The sequence below is a fragment of the Lissotriton vulgaris genome, chromosome 2_1 (genome assembly GCF_964263255.1).
Source record: "Lissotriton vulgaris chromosome 2_1, aLisVul1.2, whole genome shotgun sequence".
Lineage (NCBI taxonomy): Eukaryota > Metazoa > Chordata > Amphibia > Caudata > Salamandridae > Lissotriton > Lissotriton vulgaris.
The window spans coordinates 1982166641-1982183330 of NC_141687.1; the positions used below are offsets into that span (position 1 = coordinate 1982166641).

The window sequence follows — 16690 nt, forward strand, 5'->3', positions numbered from 1 at the left end:
AGGCTCCCGACTAATCAGGTGCCCACAGGACAAGACAGGTGCAGTTCAGGACAGGTGACCTCTGCTAAAGTGTGACGCCAGCGTCACACCCATCTCTCTTTTAGGCCAATTTGGTACCCCGATTGGGTAATCGATAATTTCCCACAACACCTAGATTCTTCTGACAGAGTGCTCCGCCAGCACCTCTGCTCTCGATCTCCTATAGAATGCGTTGGGTCAGTGACAGGTCAGCTACTCGGACAAGTCGGACAATTTCTCTATCTAAGCCTACCTTAGTTATGCCATTTCGAGGGCATGTACCACCCCTAAATGTTGCAAACCTATGTGTTCACCTTCAGTGATTGGTTGGAAAGACGAGGAGAGGTCATCACACCATATTAAGATGAGATCATTTCAATTGACTTTACATTGATCAGGTTCCCGCCCATAATTTATTTTCTCACAATTTTATTCCACCCAGCAATATTGGCATACAAAATATGCACATTGTATTTGTTTCAATCTTTTGCTTCCTCTGTAGAGGTCAATTGAGCAGGTTCCCAGGAACATCGTGAGTAAGAAGGGTGTTGGCAGCCATTCAATGACAATGACTGCATAACTTTCTGGGTCTCTCTGCGCAGGCGCAGCTCTTTCAATATGGGGTTTCGAATCAATGGCAGGCCCAAATATGAGCTAGTAACAAAGTCAAAGAAAGACACATTAGAATACAAAAATAATTGAATGCACTGTATACCTCTTATCTCTACTCTAACCCCATTGCTTTATTTTAACTTTTGCATTAATAGTTAAGCAAAACAAACAAGTTTAGTACAAGCAGCAGCATAAGCATTAGCATGAGTAAGCATGAAGCAGCCACATTGGCACTAGTCTGCAGAAGCGAGAAGTTCCCACCAAAAAGCAAATGACGTCATACCACGTAGATGTAGCAGACGCATGCGCAGTAAGGTTCCCGCGTTTTCGGCGGCCATATTAAGACACTCGGGTTACTGTTAGTAAAAGCACATAGACAAGCTTCCCCAGCTTGCTAAATATGTCGTGTGATGCAAATATTGGTTAACAAAACATGTTGATTAATATATTATAAGTTATTTCGAGAGGGTTGAATTCAAACAAGTTTCTGTACCTGTGAAACCTTGCTCCAAAAATGGCTAGATTTTCTATTGCGAATCTCCAACTCCACGACGATTTTTCAAAACACATCCCCTGAGAAAGGAGAGTGACTGTCTGTTTTGATACCCCGTGCAGTGCAACTGTCATCTAATGTTGACAGTATGGTAGCCGATGATATAAAGGATACTGGGCACACCAGGAGCAAGAGGATGCATGCATCAATGATTACCAGTAGACCTTAACAATAGAGCTAGCTTAGAAGGCTAAGTACTTTGACACAAGTGGCTGTTTTAAATCACAGCCTCAACTACGCGGTCTCGCTTATGACTCTTGCCTTAGTTCTTCCATGGATATTTGGGCAGTGGTTGACTAGCACAGCATGAAGTTAATGTAATGCCATTAAGAGCGTTGTGGTGGTGTGGGGAAGAGGGAGTCTTTAGATGGAATCAGGAGGATTGCATTCCTTTCCGGACTCCTTTCTAGGAGGTTTTGAAATCATAGTCCATCAAGAAGTATCATGACTTCGTGCATCCTTCTGCATCTGCTTTTGTCTTTCAGAATACTCATTTTCCGCTTTAGGCGTTTTGCTATGCAAACACTTGCGAAGTTGTGGACTTTGTTGAACTTTTGACACTTCTGCAGTATTGCGGGCAGGCACCAGTGTGAGGGTACCATAGTCCACAGTGGTTGTAGACCTTGTCTTTCTTGGTCAGTGTTGTGCAAGTCTGCCATGAGATTTTCTTTCCACCAACATCCAGTGAACATTGTTCCATATCCCAGATCCTGGTTTTGCCATTTTCCTTGCTTATGGCATGCATCACAGTACTTGCTTCTGTATTCTCATCTCAATCTCAATCTCAATCACTGCATTTCTAAAGCGCGCTACATACCCGTGAGGGTCTCAAGGCGCTGGGGGCGGGGCCTCTACTGATCGAAGAGCCATATCTTGAGAAGTCTTCTGAAGGCCAGCAGGTCCTGAGTCTGTCGCAGGCTGGTAGGGAGAGCGTTCCAGGCATGTAGGTCCGGTGTTGTGTAGTGCTTTGTGTGCGTGGATGAGGATCTTGAAGGTGATCCTCTTGTTGATGGGGAGCCAGTGCAGGCCTCTCAGGTGGGGTGTGATGTGGCTGCATCGGGGGACGTCGAGGATCAGACGTGCCGAGGCGTTCTGGATTCGTTGTAGTCGTCTCAGGAGCTTGGTTGTTGTTCCTGAGTAGAGGGCGTTCCCGTAGTCGAGTCTGCTGGTGATGAGGGCCTGGGTGACGGTTTTTCTCGTGTCAGGAGGGATCCACTTGAAGATCCTACGGAGCATTCGGAGGGTGTTGAAGCAGGATGCAGAGATGGCGTTGACTTGCCTGCTTATGTAGAGGGTGGAGTCGAGGATGGCCCCCAGGTTGCGTGCGTGGTCTGTGGGTTCCGGGGCTGTGCCTAGCGATGTGGGCCACCAAGAGTCGTCCCAGGCTGAAGGGGTGGGTCCGATAATGAGGACCTCTGTCTTGTCTGAATTCAGATTCAGTCTGCTGTCCTTCATCCAGTCGGCTATGGCCTTCATTCCTCTGTGGAGGTTGACTTTGGCGGTGTGGGGGTCTTCGATGAGGGATATGATCAGCTGAGTGTCGTCGGCGTAGGAGATGATGTTGAGGTTATGTTGTCGTGCGACGTGGGCAAGCGGTGCCATGTAGATATTGAACAGCGTCGGGCTGAGGGAGGATCCCTGTGGGACGCCGCAGATGATCTCGGTGGTTTTCGAGAAGAAGGGTGGTAGGCGGACGCTCTGGGTACTGCCGGAGAGAAAGGAGGTGGTCCAGGCTAGGGCCTTCTCTTGGATTCCGGCGTCATGGAGGCGTGCTGATAGGGTGCGATAGCAGACTGTGTTGAAGGCAGATGATAGGTCCAGGAGGATGAGGGCGGCTGTTTCTCCTTTGTCCATAAGGATCCTGATGTCGTCAGTGGCGTCGATGAGGGCGGTCTGGGGATCCGGAGTGGATGGAGTTCATGGTTTTGATGGTGTCTTCGTCGCTGGCGTTGGACCAGGTGGTCAGGCGGCGGGTGCGGGTAGTGGTTGTGGGGGTGGTGGACTCGGTGGTGGGTGCGGGGGTCTCGGAGTTGAAGCTGTCGTGGATGTCGGTGATCTTGCGGTGAAATAAGGTGGCCAGGGAGTCGCACAGATGCAAAAACAACAGGTGATGGACAGAATGCAGAACAAAGTCATACATTCACCCCAGTACAGAGATCTGGGCCTAAATCCATCGTTTTTTTGCTCACCATGCCATTCCAGTTTGAACCCAGCCATATGCAAATCAGTCTTGACCCTGTGCCCCATGTGAACAGTTTAGCCCGAACTGCCAAGCCAGGTCCTTTCTGGACTGGAAACAAGCATCCAAGGACCGGTTTCGGGCTTTCAGCCCTCATCAGAATGGATAGCTTGATTCCAGTGGCATGGAGAGCACGGGACTCACATCTGAGCATACCCGTCCCACTCTGGGTGACAAATGCAAAAACAACAGGTTATGGACTGAATGCAGAACAATGTCATACATTCACCCCAGTACAGAGATCTGGGCCTAAATCCATCGTTTTTTTGCTCACCATGCCATTCCAGTTTGAACCCAGCCATATGCAAATCAGTCTTGACCCTGTGCCCCATGGGAACAGTCCAGCCCGAACTGCCAAGCCAGGTCCTCTCTGGACTGGAAACAAGCATCCAAGGACCAGTTTCGGGCTTGCTTCCAGTCCAGGGAAGGCATGGCTTCGTAGTTCGGGCTGGACTGTTCCCATGAGGCACAGGGTCAGACTGATTTGCATATGGCCATGTCTGAACTGGGGTGGTGTGGAGTGCAAAAAAACGATGGATTTATGCCCAGATCTCTGTACTGGGGTGAATGTATGACATTGTTCTGCATTCTGTCCATCAACTGTGGTTTTTGCAGGGAGTCGCACAGGTCTTGTGATGGTGGGATGTCGTTGGTGTTGAAGCTGGGGTTGGAGAGTTCTTTCCCGATGCAGAAGAGCTCTTTGGTATTGTGTGCGTTGTTGTCTAGGCGGTCCTTGAAGGCTGTCCTCTTGGTGGTCCTGATGAGTTGGTGGTGTCTGTGGGTGGCGCTCTTGTGTGCTGTGTGGCTGTCTGGTGTTCGGTCGTGGAGCCATTTCTTCTCCAGCTTCCGACAGGTGCGCTTGGAGATCCGGAGGTCTTTGGTGAACCAGGCGGCTTTCTTGTTGGTGTGGTTGGTTGTGGAGGTCTTGAGAGGTGCGAGGGTGTTGGCGCAGTCGTTGATCCACTGTTTGAGATTGGTCGCTGCGGTGTCGGGGTCGGTGGGGTCAGCGGGTGGTCTCAGGGCGAGGGTGGTAGTCAGTTGGTCCTTGGTGACCTTGCCCCAGCAGAGGCATGGCAGCTGTTGGGTGCTGTGGTGTGTGGTGGGTTTCCTGAAGGTGAATTGGACGCATCTGTGGTCGGTCCAGTGGGGTTCGGCGGTGTGGTTGAAGGAGACATGGGGGCTTGTGGAGAAGATAGGGTCCAGCGTGTGTCCAGCGTGTGTCCAGCGGCATGGGTGTGTGTCGTCATGAGCTGTTTGAGTCCGAGGTTGGCAAGGTTGACGATCAGGGCGGTGGAGTTGGCGTCGTTGTTGTTCTCGAGGTGGAAGTTCAGGTCTCCGAGGAGGATGTAGTCTGTGGAAGCGAGGGCGTGGGTGCTAATGAGGTCGGCGATGGTGTCGCTGACCTGTGGTCTTGGTCCGGGTGGTCTGTAGACGAGTGTTCCTCGGAGGGTCATGTTGGGGTCGGTGTGGATCTGGAAGTGCATGTGCTCGGCAGTGGTGAGGGTGTCGTCGGTGTTGGTCGAGACTCTGCGGGTGTCCTTGTGGATGATGGCGATTCCCCCTCCAACTCCGTTGGTGCGGTCTCTGCGGGTGACCTTGTAGCCCTGTGGGATGGCTATGGCGATGTCTGGTGCCGAGCTGGTGTTCAGCCAGGTCTCCGCCAGGAAGGCTACGTCGGGGGGGGTAGAGTCTAGGAGGTCCCAGAGTTCGATGGCGTGCTTGCGAGCTGATGCAGCGGAGGTGGTTGGGTTCTCTGGTTGGTGGTCTGGTGGGCTGGATGCTGGTGAATCTGCAGTTCCGGCAGGGGAAGGGCCCTTGGGTGCGCTTCGGGGTGGCCCGGTAGCAGAGGTGGTCTTATCCGGTGTTGAGTGCGTGGAGGGTATTGGAGTCGTAGTGCAGTCTGGCGTTGCAGGGTCCAGGGGTTCTGGTGCTGGGCGTGGTCCAGGCGCGGACGGGCGCAGACGAGCTTGCCTTTGGTGCGCCAGTGGCGCGCCAGCGATGCGGCCGCTGCACTGCCTCCATATGAGGGGCAGAGGGAGGGAGGAGCAGCTGGGAGGTGGGAGCGGGGCGGGCAATGGGAGACGGGGGGCGGGCCGCAGGGACGCTACGGCGGAAAAACGGCGGTGGACAGGGAAGGCGTGGGAAAAGAAGGGGCACAGGGGAAAAACGGGCCCAGGGGTACAGAGTGCAAGGGTGGACACCAAAAACGGGCACAGGGGTACAAAAGCAAAGGATGGACACAAAATTAAAAAACAAAGGATGGACACCAAGAACAAGGCAGAACAGTACTCAGAGGCGATGCAGGTGGGCCAGCACGGGCGGCAGTGGGTCACAGGTCACACAGGGGGCTGCGTGGCGGTGAGGGGAGCGACCTGCCTGGTGACAGGGTCAAAGGTCGCTTATGGGCAGTATTTTATAAAGCGTGTATATCACCTTCTTAATCTTTGTGCAGATGCAGTAGAGTAGCATCCCTTGATAATTCCCACAGGTATAGCTTCTTCATTTTTTCATTTCACGAATTTGCCATAGGTCACTAATTTTCACAATCTCTTGTTAAAGTTGTCTAGCAATTCATCAGCCCCCTGGAATGCTTTGTTTAACATATATTGCTTGTAGTCCATGTTCTGCTGCAGTTCTCATTTCTCCTTGAAGCACTCACTCAATTATCAATTATAAACTTTATTCGGTTAATCAATATTAACCATGAAAGTGCATACAGGAAATACATTAAAGCGAAGTATCATACATGAAATGCATCCTAAAATAAAAATATCATTTTAAAAGCTAATCATCAAAGGTCAGCAACAGTTTTTAAATATAGAGTTTCTTACAGACAAATTGATTTTCGTAATCTAAAAACATTTTTAAAAAATTCTAAAATAGCTGCCACTGTTAAGACAGTATCTAATTTCTGCATTTCTAAAAAAGCTGGGCGACAGCATTTTGCATTCATTTCCTTTAAAATTGGGATAATCAGTTTCCTCCGATACAATATATAACATTTACAGAAGAATAAAATGTGAATATCCGATTGAACTGATATATCGTCACACGGGCACTTAATTAAATCATATGACCAGGAATTCATAACAGGGAAACTGAGAGCTCTAAAAAGGATATTTAACCTAAAACGTGTCAGGACAAACCTCTCATAGTTACTCATATATAAGGTTAAATACGGCTGCAATTTATCCTGACTCAATATCAATTGATGTGAGCTTACAGTCTTTTTCTTTGTTTCCTCACTGGCTCTTTTAACCCCCAGATGCTCCATGCATTGTTTTTTCAGTACCTTTCTTGGGATATTACACATTGAGGTGGGATCATCAAAGTATTTCTGGCAGTTCTGGTGTGTTATTATTTAAAAAAAAAGGGATATATCTTTACTGATAGAAGTCACCCAAACACGTGATAGGTATACATATAGTGTATGCCATTGCCCATCTTAGTTTACAAGACAGAAGCGAAAAACAGTATGTGGTACGCTTGCCTTTGGGAAATTACGTCGGGTGTGAGGTGGTCTTAAAGAATAACACACCATAATTTTCTCTTTTCTATATTACACCTACTTTTAACCCTGAGTGCAAACCCTAATATCATAGCAGTATAATGACTGCCTTTTTGTTGTGTCATAGATTACTGTGGATATTTGAAACTTTATTGAGAAGACACCTCAATTGACAGAATCGTAATCCCCTGACGAAGGGTTCAATACTACGAACCCGAAATGCATTGGGACTTTGGAACTTTTTGAAGCTTATTATGTTATTTTGCACATTTACAAATGCACTTGCCATTTAATTGTTTGAAAAATTCGATATCTACGATATTGCACACATGTTTATCAGCATGTATTTAATGTTCATAATCATGTTTATATGTTTTTGAAGAAATGACAATTTGATAATTGCAATATGTATATAAAAGTACTTTTACTTTGAATACTTTGTGTCACTAGGTCTAAAATTCATTCAAAAATTTAGTTGAGACATTCTGTCCACAAGCTGTGCACTACCTTGGCTGTGGGTTTCCCACAGTCTCACATAGCAGTTTTGAATTGAGAAATCATAGGGTCTTTTTCTCAAACCAGGCAGTAGCACGCAACTCCGTCACAAACCAATAATAAAATCCTCACATAGCTCTAATTGATAACCACTGACTGTTTAATTAGGTGTGCACTCACATACCTTATATAGTATTAATAGCTTTAAGGGCACTTCTAGGGCGAGACCTAATAAAGTGGGGCCAAATGTTGGAAGGAATGTCGTTGACGGCAGACCAGAATGAAAGTGAGGTCGTACACACTCAAACCCAGAACCACACCCCACCGGTATCCACCACGAGAAATGAGAATGGCCCTCTGTCCCAAACGTAAAGTGAGATACACCAGTCTCACACATGTGTTGGGCACTCTTGCCAGTCACTGCCAAAGGTTTCTCATGTTTCTAAGTTTACTTATTATCTCCTTTAATTTATGTTTCTTTAATCAAAAAAATTGATGAGCACTGCTATGTACAATGATCAACAGGGTAAGGGGAGGTTGTTGAACACCGTCAAGAGTTATGATAAGCCTATATAATGTACCATTGTATGTGATACACGGATACGCTAATGATGTTGAAAGTAATAATTCGTTCTTAATAGAATATTGCAGACATGCTGTAACATGCGTATGACCGGTTTGGAATGTGATACGATGCAATGGCATTAATAAAGACAAGTTTTTTTAAAAAGGACACTTCTTCGTTCTCTGCTCACTCATGTGCCTGCTCTTTGGATGAGCAGCTGCTCCGTCTTTTGTGGAGCCCCTATTCCTAAGGTTCCTGGGATGTTCTTGCCGTTGGGACTATTCAGCTGCTACACTGTCTGTACTCAGCAATGTTTTTTCATTTCACTTCCTCTCTAGCAGATAAACACTTGACAATTGGGGCCCGCTGACACAGCTGTCGTCTTTCTCAGCACCGCTGCAATTTGTTTCACTAACACAGCCTATTGGTTCGCACCCTAATCAGTGTTGTACTAGTGGGGTGTGTCTCATCACCGCTTGAGCGTCTCTCAAATTCATCATCAGAAATCATATCCTGGCCCAGATGCATGATGACCTCCTACCACACAGCGATGCTGTTGCAATTTGTTTATTCTTTGCTCTAATAATGTACAGCAAGGGGCCTAGTGCAGGGAGCGCTACTCTCTGACCGGTGTCGGGCCTTTAGTTAGCGCGGCGCACGTGTGATAGGCGCCGCTGCAATAATTGACCCGGGACAACATTTATACACTCCGCGTGGTCCCGGACTAACTCCAGGGGCCACGCCTCCTTTATTTATAGCGTACGCGGCGTCCGTACGACACGGCGTATGCTCACGTCTACGTGCGCGATTGACTAGACTGCAAACATGCAGTATCGCGACATTACATTCCTTTTAACCTTTAATTGAACAACAAAGTGAACAGATACCTCACAGTCAAAAGATGAAGCATTAGTGATAAAGAATTATGGGGGCCATCCGGCCGGTTACCAGTCTCGTGGCTCGAAAGTCAATACTCAACCCACGGCAAAGTCCGCCAGTTGTGAAGACAGGGCTGGATTTCTTCTTAGCCCATAGCCTGCGGCTTCTCCCCGGAACAGCACTCTCCTGGAGGTTTCTTGATGTTGGATTCCAGCGAACCGGGCTCCCGTGGGTGGCTAAGGACTGATGGTTCTTGGCGTTTCAGCGGCAAAGGGACTCGCTGCTGGGATCTCACTCCTGGTGCTGCTTTCACTTCCGAGCGGACTGTGATTCTCCTCTGGCCGATGGGGCGGATCTTGGCTGGGTCCTTGGCAGGGGTGGTCCTCCGTTGGACTGGACGCTTTCTTGAAGAACAAGACGTTGCGTGTGACGGTCTCTCCTCCTCGCTGGGCCGTCACCATGGTGCCAGTGCGGCGCGTGACTGTCCAAGGCCGGGGCTCGAAACGGAGCCTGAACTTACTCCCCGGATATCTGTCTTTTACATAGACATGATCTCTTTCATTTATGGACGGCTCCTTGGCCCTCCGTCGGAAGCTGGCGTAGTCGTTTGACCTCCTTCGGTTGAACAGTGTTCTCTCTGTGTCTGGGCTACTTGGAGTCCAGGTGTGATGATTGGGGATCGTGTCTCGAACTATCCTTCCCATTGTTGACGGGCCTGGGCATGCTTCTGTAGTGCGATGTGGCGTGAGCCGGTATTCCCTGAGGAAAGAGTAGATCGCCTTCTCTAAGGGGGCCCCTTCCGCATGGGCAATCCCGATGACCTTATTTAGAGTGAGCATAAACCTTTCGACTTCTCCGTTGGCTTGAGGCCATCGGGGCGTCACTTTTCGGTGTTGTATCCCCCATTCGGCAAGGTAGTCTGCGAACTCTTGTCCCTGGAAGGGAGGTCCGTTGTCGGTCTTAACCCACTGGAAGATGCCGTGGGTGGCGATGGCTTTCTCAAATTTGGCTATGACCTCTTTGGCTGCAAGTGTTGTCACGATTTCAACTTCTGCATACTTAGTGAAATCATCAATGATGACGAGCATATGTCTCCCATCCAGCAGGTGTCCGAAATCTGCGCTCCCGCGCTCCCAGGGTCCTCGCGGGTTGTCTTCGGTGATGACCGGTGGTGGGCAGTCAGGCTGTCCTGCCGCTTGGCACCATTGGAACTCTTTGACGGTTCGCTCTATTCTGTTGTCCATGTCCGGGAACCATACTTTCGCACGAAGTCTGCTCTTGGTTTTTACCATGCCTTGGTGTCCACGATGAGCGAGTTCGATGGCTTTTTGTGTTAAGCTCGTTGGCATCATGATTCGGGACCCTCTCAATAAACACCCTTGGTTGTCCACGGACAGTTCTTCCCGTACTCTTAGTAGTGCTTCTAGAGTGGTTCTTGCCTGTGGTGTCCTTTGGCTCATAGACTCCTGAAGAGCTCTCCAATCGTTAGCCTGCAGGGCGTTCACCGCTAGCTGGAGGACCTCATCGTCGCGGGTTTCTTCAATTATCATGTCTATGCTCATGGGTAGCGGCCTTGACCTCTCTATCACCGCCTTGACGTACTCCTCTGTCTCCTCTGCATCTTTTTCTTCTCCCTTCGTTGCTGCCCGGGGGTGTCGGGAGAGGTAGTCCGCAGTATTTGTCGCCCCTGGTTTGAATTCCAGTTGGCAATCATACTCCTGTAGCTGCAGGATCCACTTCTCTATTCTAGGTGGTGGTTTGGAGACCGACCCTCGGAATAGGGGGAGTAGGGGCTTGTGATCTGTGGAGACGGTGAATGGATGTCCATACACATATACATGAAAGTGTCTGCAGGCCCAGTGTATGGCAATGGCCTCCCTCTCGATCTGGGAGTACCGCTGCTCCGTCTCGGTCAGTGATCGGCTGGCGTATGCTATGGGCACCCAGTCTTCCTCTCCTTGACGCTGCGTCAGGACCGCTCCCAGGCCATAGGGGCTGGCATCAACTGCTATGTTGGTCGGTTTTGCTGGGTCGAAGTACGACAGGGTCTTCTCCGCTGACAATGCGGCCTTGGTGTTGTGGAACGCCGCACTCTGTTCATCGCCCCACTGCCAGGGGGTGGTCGACTTGGTGAGTTCTCTGAGGGGCCTGGTGAGATTGGATAGATCTGGGATGAACCTCCCACAGAAGTTTACCATGCCCAGGAAGCTTCGCACTTCTGATATGTTCGTCGGGCTGGGGCTGCTTGCACATCCTTGACTTTGTCAGGGTCCGGAGCAATACCTTGGTCGGAGAAGGTGTATCCGAAGAAGCTGATTTTATTCTGGAGAAATTGGCATTTCTCCCTGTGCAGCGTAAGGCCTGAGTCTTTGAGTCTCTGCAATACCCCTTTTAACCGTTGGTGGTGCTCCTCGATGGTGTTTGCGTATATGAGCAGGTCATCACTGACGTTTAAAACTCCTGGGAGTCCACTTAGCACCTCCCTGATGGTGTTTTGGAAGACTTCGGCTGCGCTGGAGATGCCAAAGTTAAAACCTCGATAACACCTGAGGCCCACGTGGGTAGAGAAGGTGGTGATGTACCTGGAGTCTGGGTGTAGAGGCAACTGATGATAGCCGGACCGCAGATCCATCTTGGCGCCGTTTAATTCTCCTAGGATATCATCAATGGTGGGTGTTAGGTGTCGCTCCCTCTTGACTGCTGCGTTGGGTAGGCGCATGTCGACGCATATGCGGACTTGTCCTGGCTGTTTGGGTTTTCGCGCCACCATGATTGGCGATACCCACGGGGTGGGCCCGCTGACCTTCTCGATAATTCCTTGTTTCTCGAGGGCCTCGAGTTCTTCTTCCACTTTTTTCCTGCTATCCTATGGTGCCTGAGGGCGACCGGTTGAATGGACGGGTCTATGTGTAGGGAAACCTCTTTACCTTTCAGACATCCAATGCCTTGAAACGTGTCTTCAAATTCATCGAGAATCGCATCCAACTCCTCCTCCAGTACGGCCATCGCAAAAAAGATCAGCTGGAGTTCTTCTGCCGCCCGTCCGCTGAGGAGCATGCCGCTGCCTTCTTTGGTTACGTAGACGGTCGTCTGGACCTTCCTGTCTTGATGTTGTAGCTCCGTTTGGAAGCATCCGATTAGCGGGATTGGAGTCTTTTGCCCATAGGCGAAGACGCAGATTTTTGCTGCCTTAAGATTGGGTTTGTCCCGTAGTTGGTTGTACACGTCTGCCGCCATGAGTTCAATTGAGACTCCCGTGTCGATGGTGGCCCTCACTTCTTGTTGGTTTAGCCTTATGCGGCATCTTGGGAGGCGCCTCTTCTTCCTTTGTGGCTGATTGATGGCAAACACGTAGTGGACCGGATAGTCGCTGGAATCATCGTCCATGTCTTCGCTATCTGGGTTTTCTCTGATTGCGTGGGCCGCCTCTGGTTTTTGTTTGGAGGACCTGCAGACCGATGCGAAATGGTTCAAAGTCCACAAGCGCCGCATTTCTTCCCGCGCGCTGGGCAGTCGTAAGTGCGGTGGGGCATGCCTCCGCAGTATCCACATTCTTTTCTGCGTACTTGCGGCTTCTTTCCTCCAAATTGCCGCTGCTTTGGCCGGACAACATTCACTTGTTCAGCCGTGTTGACTTGCTATGCTTTCACTGGTCTATGGAGTGCTGCCTTCATGTGAGATGCTCTCGCCTGCGATAGCTCTTTAGAGCGGCCCAGTTTTAGGATGTCGGCTAACGGTTTTCCATCCTCTTGGAGAATTTTGACTCGCAAGTTGGAAGAGTAGCACCCTTGGATTATTTGGCCACGTATCTCCTCTTGTTCGTCTCTGAAACCACAGGTGCTGGCGAGTTCTTCCAGCCTGCTGTGGAACGCGTCAAGTGACTCTTCCGCTTCCTGCCGCGCTTGTCGGAAAATGAAACGTTCATAATCCTTGCTGGCCATGGGTTCAAAATGTGCGTTGAGCGCATTGAGGAGTGTGACGTAGGTGTGCGGCGTAGCTTCTGTTAGGGTCTTGTAGATTCTGTGTATATCCTTTCCCCCTAGATGAAGAAGAAGCGCCCTGCGCCGTTCTCTCGCCGTTCCAGCACCTTCGAAATAGAATTGTAACCGCTCCGTCCAGTCTTTCCATCGTGGCGCCAGGGACGCAGGTGCACCATCGACCACAAATGGCTCAATGGGGGGAATGGCCGCCATGTTGGCACGTGGGGTCCCTTCGTGAGCTGGTGGCGGGGCACGGACGTTGTGGTCGCCAGGAAATGACACCCACCTGAGGGGATCTGCCAAAGAGTCTCTGAGCAGGGCCTGCGCTGTGGAAATGGTGGAGACAGGGCCACTGCCAGTGACAGGGATCCCCCTTTACGGTTCAGTTGGAGTTTGACTTTTTAAACAGTTGTGGATGCTTATCGCTCCATATGCACAGCTTGCCAGCCCAGGCCAAAGTTCTGCCCTTGGGGTGCACACTCACGTGGGGTCACCAGGGCTGTGGGGCGTAGCCCGCCGATTTCTGTGGCCGGGGCGCGGACTCTCAGCTGGGCTGACCACATTCGGGACTCTGGGCGCTGAACGGGCATCGGCACTCCCGCGGGGCAGACCTGAGCGGCGTCGGGGCACAGCGTGGGGTCTTTTACACCCTCGTCGCCATTGTTGGGCCTCTAGTTAGCGGGGCGCACGTGTGATAGGTGCCGCTGCAATAATTGACCCGGGACAACATTTATACACTCCGCGTGGTCCCGGACTAACTCCAGGGGCCACGCCTCCTTTATTTATAGCGTACGCGGCGTCTGTATGACACCGCGTATACGCACGTCTACGTGCGCGATTGACTAGACTGCAAACGTGCAGTATTGCGACATTACAACCGGGTCAGCTTATTCCTCTTTCCTTCTCTTTGTGCCTCCTGTTTGATTGTGTGCATCTGCTTCCTGTTAATTGCCTCTTCCTCAGGAAGTAGTGTCTGGTGTCCACCAACTAATCTGGTGGCCTCAGGGTCCTAGCGCTGTGTTATCTACATTCTTCTGATTGTAACTGTTAATTCTTCCTGGTTTTGTTCCCCATCCTTTCTCCATTGCCATCTCACCTACTTCTTTGCTTCTTCCTCTGCCACATCCTGTCTTTTTATAACATGTATAGGCAAATTCAAAAGCTTGTGCTTTTTTTGTAACCTATGTTTCTTCTTTGTTGTAATGGGAGTATGGTCTTGAATCATATGTTTTGATACACGTATGTAGGGACACATATGTACATAGACGACACCTAGGTCCAGATATAGGCACAGACAACAAATACAAATTCAAAGCCAATGAAACAAAACATTAATGTGCAAACGTAAATGCAGCTGGATGCTGGTTAGATGGGTTGTATGTCAAAATATTGTATACAAAATATCCTTTGGCATAAATACTGTGTCCTAAATATCGATTAAAAAATATTGCTGCATTGAGGTTAGATTTTTTATTATTAACCCCAAGGAAGTGATATTTTTGTAGATGGTAAGCAAACCATCATTTTAGGATCAAATATTAAAATCATAGACCATTATCTGAGATAGAGTAAATGTCCAGTCTGTAAACTAGACTACTCTGATTATCTGCTTTGTAAGTAGTGTAAGGTTAAGAAGCCTCACATGTAAAGAGTAAGCGAACAGTGTGTGACCTGATGCTGTCTGTGATCTACCAGATTACCCATGAGTTGTTTCTTTTTCCTGGTAGCCTTTGCTATGGGACCTGATTCAGAATGAAGAGAATAGTACAGCTCTGGAAGTCCTGGTCCAGGTAATTTCATTCTGATTGCCTGATAATTTATCTGCATGATTCTGCTCTGTGCCTCCCGGTAAAATGTCTTATAATGCACTTATGGTTGCAACATGAAATAATGGCTCATGATGAGATAATACAAAAATGTGCAAAACATGCTCATGGATATGATGTCTTCACTTTTTCTGTTGGTTCAATTTTGTTTCTTTCCGCCTCAAGCTAGCCTCTAAACACAAAAAAGACTACTAACGAGACTGGGAAAAAAAAGGTTGAGGAAAATTACAAAAAGAAGTACCATAAGATTGGTTATCGCACTGTTCTGGAGCTCCAGGCCAGTACATTGCATGAGGAGAGCAGTCAAATTAGGGAGTCGACAAAAAAAGAAACGTCCAATTTGCCAAGTAAAGGGGACACTGAAGGAGAGCAACGCAAACAACACCTGGAACCATTGGTAGGTCCATCCCTACCAGCGGAAGTTGTGGGAAGCGAAAACAGAAGATTGATCCTCTAACCCTTGAAGGGTTACAGCATACAGAAACTAAAGATCGCAGGTATGGAGCCCGACTAAAGTAGAAGGAGGGAGGGCTCCGAGCCTAGGTATACGTACGATCAGAAGATGCATCAAAACACCCCGTTGTCTGATAATTAATTTGATTGCTTAGTCCATGGCCGAGCTAGGAAGCTCACCGAAATTTTTCAACTTGTGAAACCGAGCCTCTTAATCTTTACACCTCAGCTTAATTCTTGAGGAGTTTGTAACATCTTAAACATACTGTGCCTCCTAAAAAACATACCATCTCTGGCATACCTCCCCTCTGAACATTTAGTGGCCAGTCATTTCATTCAATGCCCCATATTAACTCAAAAGAGTCAACTATAACCATGTGGTGGGGTGTTGGCGGGGTGCATATTATACGAAAGGAACGCAAGCTATTTGAAGGCTTGGGAATCCTAGTCAGCGAACCCACTTGCCAAAAATTGCCCGCACATATTAATCAATAAACACAGGACGTAGTCAACTGAAGTCAAGGAAATCAGGAGAACATTAAAAGGCACAAAACAAATCTCACCCCCTACTTGAATCTAAAAGATAACAGTAAACCTAACAAATATAAAGGTTGGCAAAAATAACAGAGTGCCTATGATAAACGGCACAGCAAGGGATCACCAATCCCGCTGGGGATGGCTATCGGTTGTTCCTGCAGGCACATCGGGTATCTACCAGAAAGTGAAAGGGCAAATACAAGGCCAGGCAAACTATCACATTGATAAACTGGGATGTAGCTGGATTGGCCATCGTTCTACAAAAAAAACAAGCCCATTGCTTTCTAGCTAGTGATGATTTTTTGTGTCTTAAGGAAACGTGAGTACGAACCTCCTATCAATCTCTGGGTATTATGCGGGGCACAATGTCGTACACAGGAAAAACACCTTTGGAAGGGCATCTGGTGGGCTCTCAATCTTTGCAAAGCTCGACTTCCAACTAGGAACAAGCGAGATAAAAACTCAGAGCAATGACAGACAGGCAGTAGAACTCGTAGATCTAGCCTGAATGATTTAAACATATCCATTATTCTCCTCAACGTTTACATTAACCCGCATATGGACGCTCCTTTACCAGTTTCCTGGCACTGTAGTTATCCTGGTAGGGACTTTAATGTGATAAACTTAGGACAGCCTGAAGGGCACCAGAATGATGCCTACCAGGAGACGTTATGTTATTGAATGTTTATGTTATGTTACTATAGAAGCCTGTATTAAAGAATTCAATCTGTATACAGGCGATCAGCAGGGTGAACCAGATGGGTAAAGGTTGTTAACTTTCTCAAAAACATCCCCACTCTGGATTACATCTTCATTGCATGCAAGATCTATGGAAAACAAGGTCCAAAGTAGAACAGAAAGTGATCATCATCCCCTGACCGCTAAAACCATCCTGAGCTGCAAAACTCATCTGGCAGCTCAAGTAGCTGGTCGTCGTCTAAGTGCTGAGGGGAACCCATTAGTGAAAACGATAAAGTGGGGACCATGTAGTGGAAAACGATAAAAGAAATTAAAAGAACAACAAC

The 16690-nt window shown here is 48.6% G+C and overlaps 1 protein-coding gene across 1 annotated transcript in view; it reads left to right on the plus strand.

The window, feature by feature from the left end:
• The window catches only part of STRC (stereocilin), a 446062-nt gene that overhangs the window by 79218 nt on the left and 350154 nt on the right, over positions 1-16690 (plus strand). The window contains exon 4 of the mRNA XM_086957009.1: positions 14577-14639. Coding sequence (XP_086813135.1) covers positions 14577-14639 — 63 coding nt within the window. The remainder of the gene's footprint in view (positions 1-14576; positions 14640-16690) is intronic.